The sequence below is a fragment of the Acomys russatus genome, chromosome 24 (assembly GCF_903995435.1).
Source record: "Acomys russatus chromosome 24, mAcoRus1.1, whole genome shotgun sequence".
NCBI classification, from domain to species: Eukaryota; Metazoa; Chordata; class Mammalia; order Rodentia; family Muridae; genus Acomys; species Acomys russatus.
In genome coordinates this window covers 9,753,398-9,768,582 of record NC_067160.1, presented here as the reverse complement: position 1 = coordinate 9,768,582, position 15,185 = coordinate 9,753,398, and the positions used below count along the sequence as shown (strand labels likewise).

Sequence of the window (15,185 nt, the reverse complement as noted above, 5' to 3'; positions counted from 1 at the left end):
CCAAACTTGCACACCTGTCACAAGCAACATTGTAGTGCAAGAGTCGCTACCAACATCATTGGTAACTTGGCAAGTATACTGTCCACTCTTGGAAGCATCCACTGTGTAGAGATTTAAGAAGCTGGTTGACCCTTCCAAGCCAATGAAACATTTAGGTCCTGAGGCAAGCTCCACATCATCCTTAAGCCATTTAATTTTGAATGGTGGTGTTCCTTTCAGCACAGCCTTAAATTCCACTGTAGCATCAGGGATAGCTTGCTGTCTCTCTGGTTTCACTAGGAAGCTCGGTGGTTCTATAGATTTTAAGAGAGTCATATTTAGTTACAGCCCTTAAAGCTCAATGTTTTTTGTGGACATATAAGAAAACAACTTATGAAAAGAAGTGACAATTAAATATTTTTTGAACTCAGTGAACATGAATTGAAAGAAACAAAATTATTAAGAGTTTTGCCTTTGAGGATACAAGGTTAGGAGAGGTATGTTTTAGAAGTGCTGACCAAGAAGAGCAGAAAAGAGATAAGCGTCTCTGACCTTTCACAGTTAAGATGCCACTGCAGGCGTCATTTCCTGCTACATTGGACACTTTGCAGGTGTAATTTGCAGTGTCTTCTAATTCCAGATTGCTAACTTCCAGTGACACGGTGTTTTCATGACACACAAGTCTGTATTTTGCACTTGTAGATATTTCCTTTCCGTCTTTAAACCACTGAGCACTAATAGGAAGTGATCCAGAAACCTTGCACTCCATGTGAATAGAAGAACCCAGCACTTTATTCATTTTGGTCAACTTTTTGGTGAATGATGGGGGAATATCTTGGTCTATCCAATGCAAACAGCAAAAACATACCCATTAGTCTGTTGCTATTTGTTTACAAGGTACACAGTAAAAAGTAAGGGCAGCTTGCAGGGGGCAACGGTACACACCTAGCACTCTCAGGTAGGCGTCACAGCTACTGCTTCCAAAGTCATTTTCCACCTTGAATGTGTACTGGCCGCTGTCTTGTTTCATTACTGATTGAATCCTGAAACTGGCCACATTATTTTCAAAACTCATGGAAAAGTATCTACTGGGCACAATTTGTTTCCCATCTTTAAGCCATTTGACTTTGAGTTCTGGTGTTCCAGCCACCACACACTCCAAGGTGACCGGGTCTTTCTCGGTAACATCAACTGACTTAGCTTTCTCTATGATTTGAGCAGGTTCTGCAGTAAGAATGAAAAGGTGCATAAGTTGGACCGGCAATTCTATTAGAACCCAAATTTGCCTATAAAAGCATCTCTGTAGATGGCTACTGAGAGAGCATAGTTCACCAACCTTGTACTAAAAGGAAGGCATAACACCTCTCGGCTCCTGACTCATTCTTGGCTTGACATGTGTACCTCCCACTGTGTCCATTGTCCACACTCCGGACTTGAAGTGTGGCCACATTGTCCACAAATGAAATATGGACATTGTCATTTTCCTCAAGAATCTGGTCATCTTTTAGCCAGGTTATAGAAATGGGAGGTGAGCCTGCTACGGTACTCTGAAAGGTGGCAGAACTCTTCAAGACAGTGGTGACATTTTCTATCTTCTTGATGAACGACGGTGGTTCTATGATTAAATGAGACAATGGTTCAAGAAGAGGCGCCTTTTAACTCCTACTCTTTACCTACAATTAAAGAGCACTCAGCGCTTGGACTTGGTGGCTGGTCCTAGCAAGTGACTGACCTTTCAAGGCAACCCGAGCAGTACAAGAGCAGCTGCCTCCTTCGTTGGCTATGATGCACTGATAGTCACCCACATCTGAAGGGTCACACTTGGTTATATGCAGGTAAAACACTGACATTTTCTCAGACATTGAATATTTTTTGCCACCTCTAATTTCCTTGTTGTTTTTCAGCCAAGTGACTTCAAATGGAGTTGTTCCCATGACTTCACATTCCAGTTGCACATCGTTGTCTTTCACTACCTCCACGGGCTCCAGCTCCCTGATAAAGGTGGGAGGCTCTACAGGGTCAAAAGGAAGACAGAGAGCAGCTTAACTCAAGACAAGCCCTGGGTCCAGCAGGCAGCCCGGCTAAAGCACCCAGCGGATTCTGTAACGAACCTTTCACTTTTAGGTCAATGCTGCAGCTTGCGGCGCCTGCGTCATTTCGAGCCTCACAAACATAGGTCCCGCTATTTTCTACCCTGGCATTAGAGATCTGGAAAGTAGCTAAACCGTCCACAAAAGAAATGCTGTGTTTCCTAGGATCTGTTACTTCATTCCCATCCAGATACCAAGAAACTCTGATCTCAGGGGTGCCTGTTACTTGGCATTCAAATGTGGTTGACTGTCCGTTCCGCAGCACCAACACTGGGCTGGGCTTCTTAATAAACTGAGGCGGTTCTAAAGAAGAGAAAAGCAAAAGAGCAACATGCTGAATGGTGGTTGTTGTTTTTTAAGTGAACAAAACTGTTTTCTTAATGAACTGTCCCTTCCCAAAGACAAGCCAGGCAAACAAGGAAAAGAGACGATAGAGGGGCCAGACCTTTTACAAAGAGGGTGACTTTACTGCTTGCGGTGCCAACATCATTGCTTAGCTGGCAAATGTAGGTCCCAGAGTCAACAGCTTTGGCTGAAAAGAGCTCCAGAATGGTGGAAGTGTCATCCTTCCAAATGGAGCGAGCTGCCCCAGGGTGCAGCTCCTTGTTATCTTTAAACCACTTGATTGTCATGGGTGCAGTGCCACCCACGAGAGCCTTCAACTGAACTCGTGTACTGGGGTTCACATCTTGTGATTGTGGCTTCTCCACGAAGTAAGGGGGTTCTGAGATGAAAGAACAGGAAGCAGGAGAGAGAGACAGATTCGTTTTAGAGCTCGGCAATGGAGAGGACAATTAAGAAGTGCAAGGCAATAAAGCTTGGAGAAGTAGAGATTAAAAATTGCCAACCTTTGACTGTCAGGTGACCACTGCACTGGCTGTGCCCTGCCTTGTTGGTGGCAGAGCAAGCGTATGTGCCACTGTCTGTGCCTTCTAGCTGACTTATCTCTAAGAAGGCAGTGTTGTCGTGGAAAGAGAATTTGTACTTGTCACTAGCTGATATTTCTTGGTCATCTTTGAACCACTGGATGCTTATGGGATGTGATCCAGCCACTATACATTCTAAGTCAATAAAAGATCCTTTAATGCTGTCCATTTTCCTCAGTTTTTTGGTGAATGAAGGAGGTATAATAAGATCTAGCCAAGAAAACAAGCAAACAAAAAAGTTAAGTTAATCTAGCTATTTGTGCTCTTCTTAATATTCTCTCTCTCTCTCCCTCCCTCCCTCTCTCCTTCTCTCTCTCTCTCTCTCTCTCTCTCTCTCTCTCTCTTTCTCTCTCTCCTCCCTCTCCCCCTCCCCTCTCTCCCTGCCTCTCCCCCTCCTCTGATTATGAGGTACTAAGACGTGAACCCAATATCTTGCACACACAAAACAAGTGTGTTCTACTACTGAAATATATCCAATTCCTATCTATAGAAATTAATACAAACCTAAGACGTTAATGCTAGCCTTGCAGCTGCTTCTCCCAACATCATTTTGGACCTCAAAAGTATATTCTCCACTATCTTTCTTCTCTGTGGAAATAATCTTCAGTATTGAGACTGTGTCTGTGACACTGATTTTGTGTTTTGGACCCAGGGTGAGTTCTTGGCCATCTTTAAACCATTTGGCCGTAATCTCCTTAGTCCCTGAAAATTTAACTTGCAATGTGGCTGGGTCTCCTTGAGTGACATCTATGGACACAGCCTCCTCTGTTATCGTTGCAGGTTCTGTAGAAAACAAAGGACAGATGTGGGCTGTGACATGCCCTGCTGAACGGCCTATTAGCTGCATCGTTTCTCCCTGTAACCCAAGGCAGCTTTCTGAACCAACCTTTGACTGAGAGTAACGCAGAACACCTTTGTATGCCTGCATCATTTTTGGCTTGACAGACGTATTTCCCATCATGCTTGACTTCAATACCACTGAGATATAGACTAGCCACGTTGTTCTCAAAAGTCATTCTTATATTGTCATCTTCAGTGATCTCATCGTTGTCTTTGAACCAAGTCACGGTGATTGGCAAGGAGCCTTTCAGAGTGGCCTGGAAGGCGGCTGTGCCTCCGCAGAGGGAGCTGGTGGTCTCGATCTTCTTAATGAAGGACGGGGGTTCTAGCAGAAGAATGAGTTCTCAATCAGTGCTAGCTCTCTAGCAAATCTAGAATCTTCCTAGATTTCTACGTTTCTAGAATCTAGAAACTTAAGACTTGTCTGAGTGGAAGAGCCCGGCCATCACTGAAGCCAACACTGACCTCTTAGTGTCACCCTGGCGCTGCACGTGTTGCTGCCCACCTCGTTGGTCACCCGGCACTGGTATTCACCCACATCTGCAGCAACAAACTTGAGGATCTGCAGGCTAACCAGCTGATCCTGAACGAAGGTTTTATACTTCCTACCACTTCGCAGGGTTGTGTTGTCTTTGAACCAAGTGATCTCAAAGGGAGGGGTGCCTGCCACCTCAGCCAGCAACATGACGTCATACTCTTTCAGTACTTCGATGGCCTTAAATTCCTTGGTAAAGTAAGGCGACTCTATAGCAGAAGAGAATGTGTTAACGGGTGAGGGTTTGTGCAATGGGCTAAGGGTTTGGCCACATGGAGATTAAAGTGAGAACAAACCTTTGACTATCACAACGCTAGTGCAGTGGTCACTGCCAGCCTCATTTTGAGCTTGACACATGTATTCACCACTGTCTTCAGTGGCCACATCGGTAAGCTTTAACACTGCAGTGGACTCCACAAAAGACATTTTATGTCTGTTGCTCTCCCTCAGCTCTCTGTCATTTATGAACCATGTTATCTTAATCGGAGGGGTGCCCACAACTTTGCAGGCTAGCTGAGTGGCATCTCCTTTCTTTAACAGTTGTGATGGCTCTAGCTTTTCAATAAACGCAGCAGGTTCTGCAGAAGAAATGGAGTTATTAAGAAACGGCGGGAAGAGGAAAGAACTTCTGTTTAAAAAAAAAAAAACGGGTCTCAGGGTCCCATAGAAGTATCAAGAGAAGAATGCAAACCTTTCACAAACAAGTTTGCACTGCACTCCACACTTCCTGCCACGTTGCTGATTTTGCATGTGTAAGTGCCTGAATCTGAGGTTTTCACCGCGTAGAGCTCCAGGGAACTCTCTAAGGCTTCTTTGGTAATGTAGCAGCTTCCACCGGAAACCAGCTCTTTGTCTTCCTTAAACCATCTGACGGTGAGAGGGGTGGAGCCTTGGAAAGAACTCTTCAGGCAGACTGCGGAGCCAGGCAGGACATCCCTGGACCCTGGCTTAGTTACAAAACTGGGTGGTTCTGAAGAAGAGGCAGAAGACAGAATTTAAAGGAGTTACAAGCCTGGACCCAAGGGGAGTGGACTAATTTGAACATTAGTAGAGCAGACCACAGAGTTCCTAGCCGACCTTGCACAATCAGGGCTCCACTGCTGTCTTTGCTTCCCACGGAATTGGTGGCCCGACAGGTGAAATTCCCCGTATCAGTCATGTCTACTCTGCTGATCTCCAAAGAGGCTGTGCCTTCCACAAATGCCATCTGGTATCTGTCAGAAGCACTGATTTCTTTGCCATCCTTAAACCAGGAAACCCTCATGGGGAGGGAGCCAGCGATTTTGCAGTCTAACCTGCAGGCACCGCCTACGACACTGTCCACATTGCGTAAGGGTTTGGTGAAAAATGGAGCAATGTCTCGATCTGTTCGTGGCATAAGAAAGAAAACAAGATTAACATGGCAAAGTGGCCAGTGGTTCATCTTCAGCCAAGTTTGTTGGGTTTCAGAGTGATGTGGAACACAGCTTTCTAAAAAATACGAACCTAACACGGTAAACGTGGTCTCGCAGGAACTGCTACCCACTTCATTGGAGATCTCAAATGTGTACTGGCCGCTGTCGTGCAGCTCAGCAGAATAAAATTTCAGCTGGGCCACATTGTTTTTAAAACTGATTCGGTACTTTTTACTAGCAGCCAGGGGTCTCCCATCTTTGTACCACTTGGGCTTGAGTTCCGGAGTGCCTGAGACTGTATACTCCAGTGTGGCTGGGTCCCCTGCGGTCACCTGGATCAGTTCTGCTCGCTCAATGATTTTGGCAGGTTCTATAAAGGTATCAGAGAGTTAGGGTTCCTCTGTGTGAATCAAGGCTTCACTTTAAGGGAAAAGGGGGTGGGCAACTAAAAGTTAAAATCTCCCTACACTGACCTTTAACTATTAATTCCCCAACAGATGTTTGGCTCCCGGCTTCATTCTCAGCCAGGCATGTATATTTGCCACCAAAACCAGTCTGAACATCAGGGATGGTCAGGACTGCAACTCCGTTGGAAAAGCTCATTTGAATCTTTCCATCTTCTTTAATGATGTCTTGGCCTTTCATCCACATGACAGAAATGGGCTCTGAGCCTCTCACGGCAGCTTGTAAGGTAACAGTTTGTCCGGCCAGGGCTGTAAAGTCATCTACTTTCTTGACAAAGGTTGGCGGTTCTAGTTAAAGAAAGAGCACATGCACGCACGTATCAGTCCCAGCACACTCTCTACCCCATCGCTCCGTGTTTCCTTTGTCCAATACAACCACTTTACAGTGTTTGCTTATTAGAAAGAAGAAAGAGATTATAAGAAGAAGGAACAATTCCATTCAAGAGAGGCACAGAAGACAAATGTTTACCAGCAAATTCCCGTTTGTTACTCGTTAGTAAATATTTGTGCTTATAACAAGATGAAGGCTGAATAAAACCTCTGGACCCCGAGTCCAAACTTAGATAAAACACATTGTAAAGGTCAGAAGAAGAGAAAAGCATTAACTTTCTTTCCATGGGTTAAGAAAACTATCTGGACAATTTGTAGAAAAATACCACCCTCTGTCACTAACCTTTTAATAGGTGTGTCGCGACACAGCCACACTTCCCAACTTCGTTAGCGACTACACATTCGTAATCGCCAACGTCGGCGCTATTGAAAGATGCGATTTCCAGAAACACAAGAGACTTCTGAGCGAACAGCCTGTACTTTTTACTACTTCGAATTTGCTTCTTATCTTTAAACCAGCTAATTTCAAAGGGTCCCGTGCCTGCAATTTCACACTGAAGTAGTGCGGTCGCTCCTCGCACTATGTCTGCAGGCTCAAGAGTTTTGATGAAAGAAGGCGGCTCTACAAAAGCATGAAAGCACAGAGTAAGCTGTGAGTTACAAGCAAACGAGAGGTGAAAATTCTCAGAAAAACAAGGCATGGTAGCTGCAGGAACAAACCTTTGATAAGTACTTCAGTACTGCAGCTGTCACTGCCCACGTCATTTGTGGCTTCACAGGAGTATGTGCCACTGTCATCAACCTTTACGTCAGTGATGTCGAGGATAGCCTCAGAATTGACAAAAGATATTCGGACTGTGTTACTTTCACTAAGCTCTTTGTTATTTTTAAACCAAGTGACCTGGATCACAGGTGAGCCTTTCAGCTTGCAATGGAGGCGTGCTGATTCGCCCGGGAGCATTAAGTAAGAGGGATCCACCTTCTTCACAAAGGATGGTGGTTCTATATGATGTTTAAAAAAAAAAAAAAAATGGAGAAGATGAAGCATACATATCACAACAGAAAAACAGACACATGTGACAAAAGACAGAGCATACAGAAAAAGCTCTTGACAAAACTTCTGAACAAGCCACAATGTGTCCAACCCTTTCCTTCAATTAGAAGCACCTTTGCCATGTCTTCATAAAAGGAGGGGGAAAAAGCAAGCAGATTACATCTATAGGAAGAGTGATTTTTCTGAACGAAGACACCAATAATACGCAGGATAATGTGGGTGCGGTGGGGCAGGCTATCCCACCACCCCTAAACCCACACAAAGAACTACTGGCAGCCAAGGAATGCCCCAGGTAAGAGCACATCAGTTGATTATCCAATATCAAAGGGTTAGTCCTGAAAACATATGTGCAAGTAGTATTATACAGACTGAGCAGGTTGCCCTGGTGTATTTAGGAATCTATGCATGTGTATACAACAACTGCTAATGAAAAGGGCTGTGAATTTGAAAGAAAACAAGGAAAGGTATATGGGAAGGCTAGGAGGCAGGAAGCGGAAATGAACTAATTGTATTATAATATCAAAAGGAAAGACTAATAAAAAATGGCTAAGAGTTGCCTACACATTTACATTGTTAACTGCCTAAAAAAAAAAAAAAAAAAAAAGGCAAGTGAATTCTAAAGAAGATTAAAGAAAAATAAAAACAAAGCAAACAAAAGCCAACCAAACAACATTAGGACTTTCCCAGACCCAGAAGTTTGCCTTGGGAATTAAATGAATAACAAAGAATGTGGATGGTACTGCAAACAGTGCGAAGAAGAGAGAACTTTTTAAGGCCTCCTTTTCAGACAAGGAAGTGGCAGATGGCTGCAGGGCACCCTTACCTCTGACGCTAACTGTGGCAGACGAGGAACTGCTCCCAGCCTCATTGGAAGCAGTACACATATAGGTTCCAGAGTCTTTTAGTTTGGCCAGAGGAATCTCCAGCGATGCTATTTTATCTTCAAAGTAGATTTTGTAATCTTTCCCAGCAGGCAGATTTTGCCCATCTTTGCTCCACGTGACCGTGACTTTCCTGTCTTCATCCACTTGGCACTCGAGGTGGATCTTCTTATTAATCGCTGACTGCACAGCCTCTAACTCTTTAATGATGTGGGGTCTGTCAACGATGGTCAACTCGGCTTGGCAGATATCTGCTCCGAATTTGTTGGAAGCCTTACAAGAGTAAACACCCCTGTCCTGAGTGGTAAGATTTGAGAGTTCTAAACTGTGTTTGTTGTCTGCATCTACCATTCTGCAGTTAGGCGACGGTGACAGTGCGGCACCATCTTTCTGCCAGATGGTCTCGATTATGGGAGTCCCTGACACTGTGCAGAGGAACTTGGCTGCCTTACCCACGAAGGTTGTAAGGGACTTGGGCCTGGAGAGAAAGGTTGGTGGATACGCCTCTGCAAAAGAAAAGTTTTCACATTACATGTAGGCTCTATCAAAGTTTTTGTGGCGATTACATGTTCCAGGACAGAGAAAAGATAAGTTATGTCTTTTTGGTAAGCAGAAGTTTTTTTCCAAGACAGAGTTTTCTATGTAGCCTTGGCTATCCTGGACTTATTCTGTAGACCAGGCTGGCCTCAAACTCCTGCTTCTGCCTCCCCGAGTGCTGGGATTAAAGGAGTGCACCACCACGCCCAGATGGGATGAGTATTCTTAAATTGTCCGCAGGGCAATGGTGGCACACCCCTCTAATCCCAGCACTAAGGAGGCAAAGGCAGTCAGATCTCTGAGTTTGAGGACAGCCTGGTCTACAGAATGAGTTCCAGGATAGCCAGGGATACACAGAGAAACCCGGTCTCAAAAAAAAACCAACCAAACAAAACAAACAAACAAACAACCAAACCAAACAACCCCAAATTGTCTTAAGCAAAGGAAAGAAAGGAAAGAATAAATGTCCCTCATGAAGCAATGTTGCTAAGGCTTTGCTCTATCAGGGGACTGATAGTGGGTGATGATTTGGTATTTTGTCTTTGTGAGTTAGAAGACTGAAAGATAAGAAAGTGCAGGAGCTGGCTGACCGCCTGGGAAGACCAGAACATCACAGAACCTTACAGAGCTCATTCTAACCCTAGGATGAACGCCAGGAAACTTCTAATGTACACCACCCCCACCACCTTCCCCCACCCCCACCCCCACCCCCGTGGCGATTTTGCGCTTATAAAAACTATTTCAGAGCAGAAACTTCCTGTTTCCATCCTCCAGTATGAAGCAAAGCTTTAGCATCCTCTCCTGCTGATAAGAGATGCAGAATCTACCTCCTTGTCATCTGCTCCTACCGATGAACTTTTGGCTCAGCCCCGTGGTGACTGGACTGGGCAAATGTGGGTCAAGAAAATCCTTAACTGTTATTAAAAATACTGCTGTTACGGAGGAAAGCCCATGAGGCCTTAATCCCGACAGGCAACCAAGGAATGTTGAGAGTGAAAAAGTGTCTTTTCCAGGGAGGAGCACACCAGCTGGTTATCTAATTCCAAATAGGCATCCCAGAAAACACAGTAACACATACAGACTGAGCAGGCTGTATTTAGGAATATATATATATATATATATATATATATATATATATATATATATATATATATATATATATATATATATTTACCATGAGTAATGAAAACAGAAAGCAAGGTGGGACATCCAGGAAGAGATGGAGTAAAGAAAGGGCAAATGATATAATTGTTTTAATATCAAAATAGAAAAGAAGAGAAGAATGCCAAAGTCTTGTCTGTGTGGAAACATTTGGCTCCAGACCCAGGTTGCGTCACTGCAGGCAGGTTTCTTAGAATCTCAGAAAATTTCTGCTGTGCAATAAAGTTTCAGAGAAAGAGATGCTTCCAAGAACTCCTTTTTCTGGGGTGGATGAGTGGGCTGCCTTCCCTGGGACATTCTCACTGACCAAGACTCACCACCCAAGAGCAGTCTTTTTACCCAGGGACAGTCCTCCATCAGTGACCTTAGTGATCAGTCCATCAGCAAGAAAAGGAGAGGAGGGATAGAAAGAAAGGAGGGAGGGAAGGATGGAAGGAAGTGCTTTTTCTTTTCTTTCTGTTTGTTTTTGGGTTTTTTGTTTTTGTTTTTGTTTTTGATGAAGGAGGAAATCCAATCATTTGCTGGGCATTAACAAATTGAAATTTACCCAATGTGTCACTTAGGGAATTGAGAACAGAGTATTTTTATAATTGTCCTTGTTTTAAAGTTAGGAATGAAGTCCAGAGTGAGCGCCCTTATTTGAAGTCCTGCCCTAGCCCTACGTCCTATCATTGTTTAACTTTGGCTGCAAATTCTTGCTTTATTTGTAACTCTGTCTCTGTTTCTGATTTGTTATTTGGGTTTATATTATCAAATATATAGAGGTTTTTTTGGGGGGGGGGCGGTGTTTGTAGCCCTGGATGTCCTGGAGCTCACTCTGTAGACCAGGTTTTCCTTGCACTCAGAGATCCACCTGCCTCTGCCTCTCAAGTGCTGGGATTAAAGGTGTGCACCACCACTGCCTATTTATTTAATTATTTTTAGTAGTACCAAACCGTCCTCAAATGTTTCATATTAAGAGTGAAGCTAGGCTCATTTGATGACTTAACATTTCCCCCCGTCCAATAAGGGAACTTTTGCTTTGGCTGCCGACAGAAATGTAACTAAGGAGAAGGATTTGTCCCCCATCCCCTCTGTGGCCCTTAATCAGCATGACATCACAGTGGATGTCAGTATCTCTCGCAGGTGACACTCTCTGCACCTGTACAAAAAGCAATACACACAATAACATGAATGGAGGCAACAGCACCCATGTCAGTGCCTGGCATTTACCTGTCACAGTTAGAGTGGCTGTGCAACTGACACTGCCATACTCATTGGAAGCTTTGCAGGTGTACTCGCCACAGTCGACAACTTGGGTTCTCAGGATTTCCAGGGTGGAGATATAATTTGAAGATCGAATAGAACACTTGTCACTCTCGTAAACTTCTCTGCCTGCTTTGAACCACTGGAACCGGACGTTGGGGGCCCCTTGGATCTCACAAGTGAACTTGGCTAGGTGGCCCAGAGCTACTTCCAGGGGCTCAATTCTCCTTTTGATCACAGGGGCGGCTGCAAACGGAAGCAGAATCCGTTAGCACGCCTCCTCATCAAGCATCCCACATCCTTCTTCTCAGACCACCTTCTGCTGCTGTTAAGGAAATAAAGCAATTGACATTGGTGAGACGGTTTGAGGCAGCCTGAGACACGTGACTGGAAAATGAGAATAGTCGTGAAAGCAAAACCAAACAAGAAAGAAAGCAGCATGGTGGCACTTTCAGCTGTTACTCTGCAGTGAACCGCCATGAGATTATTAAAATGGTGCAATGGGTGCGCATGCATAACCACAGGATGTGTCGTGGAAGCACACTCTATCACCTAGGAACTGAAAATAAGGTGAAAACACGATATGCCAACTGACGTGGTGAAGTGAGACATGGACAGAAAGAAGAAACACAAGTAGATGACTAACCATGGTTATTCTGAATTTAGAGAAGAGCCTGGTGGCTGCAGAGTGCCTATGGACTGACAACTTTCTATTATATATTATCAAAACATTTTCTTATGGAAAATATTTATCAATATAAAATATATGAGAATGTCTTATTAAAGAAGTAACTAGTAATGTGGCTATGATAATGTACTAGCCAACAAGGCAGTCAGAGAGAAATGTTAAGTTAATAACCATGATTATGTCTGTGCTTCTTTCATCCTAGTCTAAATATCTGGCATTCTGGAAAAGTGGCAGGTGGTGAAAATTCAGTGGCGAAACCTAAATCACTACAAATCGGTGAGTATTAGAGCCTGATCCGTATATCCCTAAAGTCCAACCTCTTTTTTCTACAGTGAGATTTGCTGATGTTGTTGCTTTTCCACCGTCATTTGAGGCCTCACAGACATACTCCCCTTGGTCCTCTGCCTTTACTCTGTCGATTACCAGACTGTAGGCATCCTGGTCTTGGAAACACTTGAACTTTGTATCTGAAGGCACCAGCTTACCCTTGAAGTACCAGTTCACTTCCTTAGCATTTGATATGGATGACGTAAGGTGGACAGTATCACCTTCTTCAGAAATGGTATCTACTAAATGTTTAAGTATAGTAGGGCAATGAGCAGCTAAGGTACCCTCAGCCTCCTGTGACTTCACTGGACCGGTGCCATCAGAGTCTGCTGGCTTCAGAGTCTCAGCCTTTGGAACTTCATCAGTTTCATCATTTTTGAATTGACTTTCCACACTCAGACAACTGACTTCTTCTTTGGAGACGAGGTACTTAGATTCAGCCTCTGGTTCTAAGATGGTTTCAACTTTCTGTGCATCTAAGCAGGGGTTGCTTCCTCCCTGATCACCTATTTTGTCTTCTTTCGGAATTCTGGGGTCCTCAGCCACTAAGACATTTATCTCTTCACATACAATGGAGCACAAGGCCTCCTTAAGCTCAGTTTTCAGGTTAGCCATTTGAGGATCTATGTCTTCAATAGCGATGGTTAACTCTTCAGTTAGTGACTTCACTGAAGTAATAAGGTAGGCGCACAGGATGCGTTTGGGCTCCTGAGTGAAGCTTACAGCCTTGACCTCCACTTTGTCAATGTTTCTTAGCCACTCAGAGAAAAGCTTTGCTTGCTCCCTGGCCACTGCGGCCTGCAAAGCCCTGCGGACCTGAGTTTTCAGATGTGATCGCTGCTCCTGGGGAATTCTGGGAAACAAAGTTTCCTTAGAAAGCAGGTCACCTCCCTGAACCTCCTTCACTCCCTTTATGGCTTCAGGCTCTTTCTTAGATGTAGAGGTTTGGCTAGAGGGCACTGCCATGTCCTCCGACTCCTCTTCCTTGAGTAGGACCTGGTTTTCCTCAAGTGCTAGTGGGAAGCTTAGAGATTTGCCCTCCTCGATTCTCACCGCGACATCCCGCTCTGCGCTTTCTAGTGGGTCTGCATTTGCCATCAGGATTTTGCCTTCTTCTGTGCATGTGTGTTCGAGAGGGACTTGGGGCTCAGAGTGCACGTTAGAGATCACAACATCAGGACCCTCTAAACTTTCCACGTGCCCCTCAGCTAAGCTCTGGCGTCGAAGGAGAGCTCTCTGCTCTTTGTCTGCTTTGGAGACTACCTTTTCTTCTGGAACCCACTGAGCAGGAGCTGCTGCTGATGACAGTGGGTAATTCCCTTTGGGTTCAGCTGTCAAGGTCATCAGAGGCTTGATGGCGGCTGCACCCACACGTGCTGCAGATGAGGCCCTTGGGAGGATTTTCTCTGGCTCTTCCCATTGCACACTGTCTTCTCTGGGAAGGGTTCTCTGTGGCTGCACAGCCTGCAGAAGCAAAGTTGGGGGTGGCTCGACTGGCTGTGTGTCAACAGAGTCCTCAGAGGAAGGCAGTTCCCCAGTGCTCCGGGGAGTGGACATGGCAAGGGATTGCAGCCTCTGAGCCCTTATAGTCACCCCTGTACTCAGTTCACTGCTGTCAGCATTACGCTCATAAGAAAGCTGCAGCCTTTCTTCTGCAATTAAAGCAGCTTTCGAAACGGCATCCTTGACAAAAGCTGTACTTTCTTGCCGTGAGTCAAAAGCCTGAACTGAAGGGCCCCTTGTTGATGTTCCCAGGAAACCATCAGGAACTCCCAAGGTGGACTCAGCTTTGCAGGAGGCATCGGTCACATCTGTGTCTTCCGGAGGAAGCACAAGAAGCTCAGCGGCACAGGTGGCCTCCCCCCACTCATTCTCGGCTTTACAGGTGTACAGGCCACTGTCTCTTCTCTGAGGGTCATTGACAATAAAGGTCCCGGAGCCATCAGGATTGTGAATGATGGTATAACAAACATTAGTACGAAGCTGTATATTTTCTTTGAACCACGAAACAGTAGGGGCCGGCTCTCCATGCACCAGGTACTCAAAGACAGCAGGGATCCCTGGAGCACAGTGGGCTGGCTTTAACTCCTTGAAAAAGTAAGGAGGACAAGGCTCTTCAGGCTTTTCCAGAGCTTTCTGTGCTACTGACTCCATCTCTTTGCTCCTCTCTCCTTTGGGGTTTATTTTTAGGTAAGCGCTACACACTGCCTTTCCATATTCATTGCTGGCCACGCATGTGTACTCCCCTTCATCCCCAAATTTGGCAAACAGAATGATCAGGCTGTGGTTGTCCCCATCAAAGACAAGTTTGTAGTCAGCAGACGGGGTTAACAAGGCCCCATTAAAGAACCACTGGATTTTAGGCTTGGGGCAACCAATGGCAGTCACGGATAACTTAGCTACATCTTCAAGGCTTATTTCAGCATCTGCTATTTCTCTGATGAAAGCTGGGGCAGCGCCCTTCTGTCTGGAATCAAACTGACTGGGATGGTCTGGGGCCTCAGACAGAAGTTCAAGTGTTTCGTTCACATTAGGTAAGCGAAGATCAGAGCTATAGGTCTGAAAGTCTTCCTCGGCAGACAGAACACTAGCAATTTCTGTGTGGAGAGAAGTTCATTTTGTTTAGCTACCAAACAGTATCAGTCAAAGAATCAGACACCAGTCACTGAGCTTCTACATTGAAATCAGGCTGTGGTGAGATTGATTTATCAAAAAACACATTGCTAAATTCTCG

The 15,185-nt window shown here is 44.9% G+C and overlaps 1 protein-coding gene across 1 annotated transcript in view; it reads right to left on the bottom strand.

Annotated features, from left to right (window-relative positions):
* Window positions 1-15,185, bottom strand: part of Ttn (titin) — a 275,595-nt gene that overhangs the window by 196,374 nt on the left and 64,036 nt on the right. Inside the window, 21 exon segments of the mRNA XM_051166126.1 lie at window positions 15-293; window positions 532-819; window positions 925-1,203; window positions 1,316-1,594; window positions 1,712-1,990; window positions 2,091-2,372; window positions 2,515-2,793; window positions 2,918-3,205; window positions 3,500-3,778; window positions 3,882-4,160; window positions 4,301-4,579; window positions 4,667-4,948; window positions 5,062-5,340; window positions 5,448-5,735; window positions 5,856-6,134; window positions 6,238-6,516; window positions 6,902-7,180; window positions 7,279-7,560; window positions 8,436-8,999; window positions 11,404-11,682; window positions 12,442-15,048. Coding sequence (XP_051022083.1) covers window positions 15-293; window positions 532-819; window positions 925-1,203; window positions 1,316-1,594; window positions 1,712-1,990; window positions 2,091-2,372; window positions 2,515-2,793; window positions 2,918-3,205; window positions 3,500-3,778; window positions 3,882-4,160; window positions 4,301-4,579; window positions 4,667-4,948; window positions 5,062-5,340; window positions 5,448-5,735; window positions 5,856-6,134; window positions 6,238-6,516; window positions 6,902-7,180; window positions 7,279-7,560; window positions 8,436-8,999; window positions 11,404-11,682; window positions 12,442-15,048 — 8,508 coding nt within the window.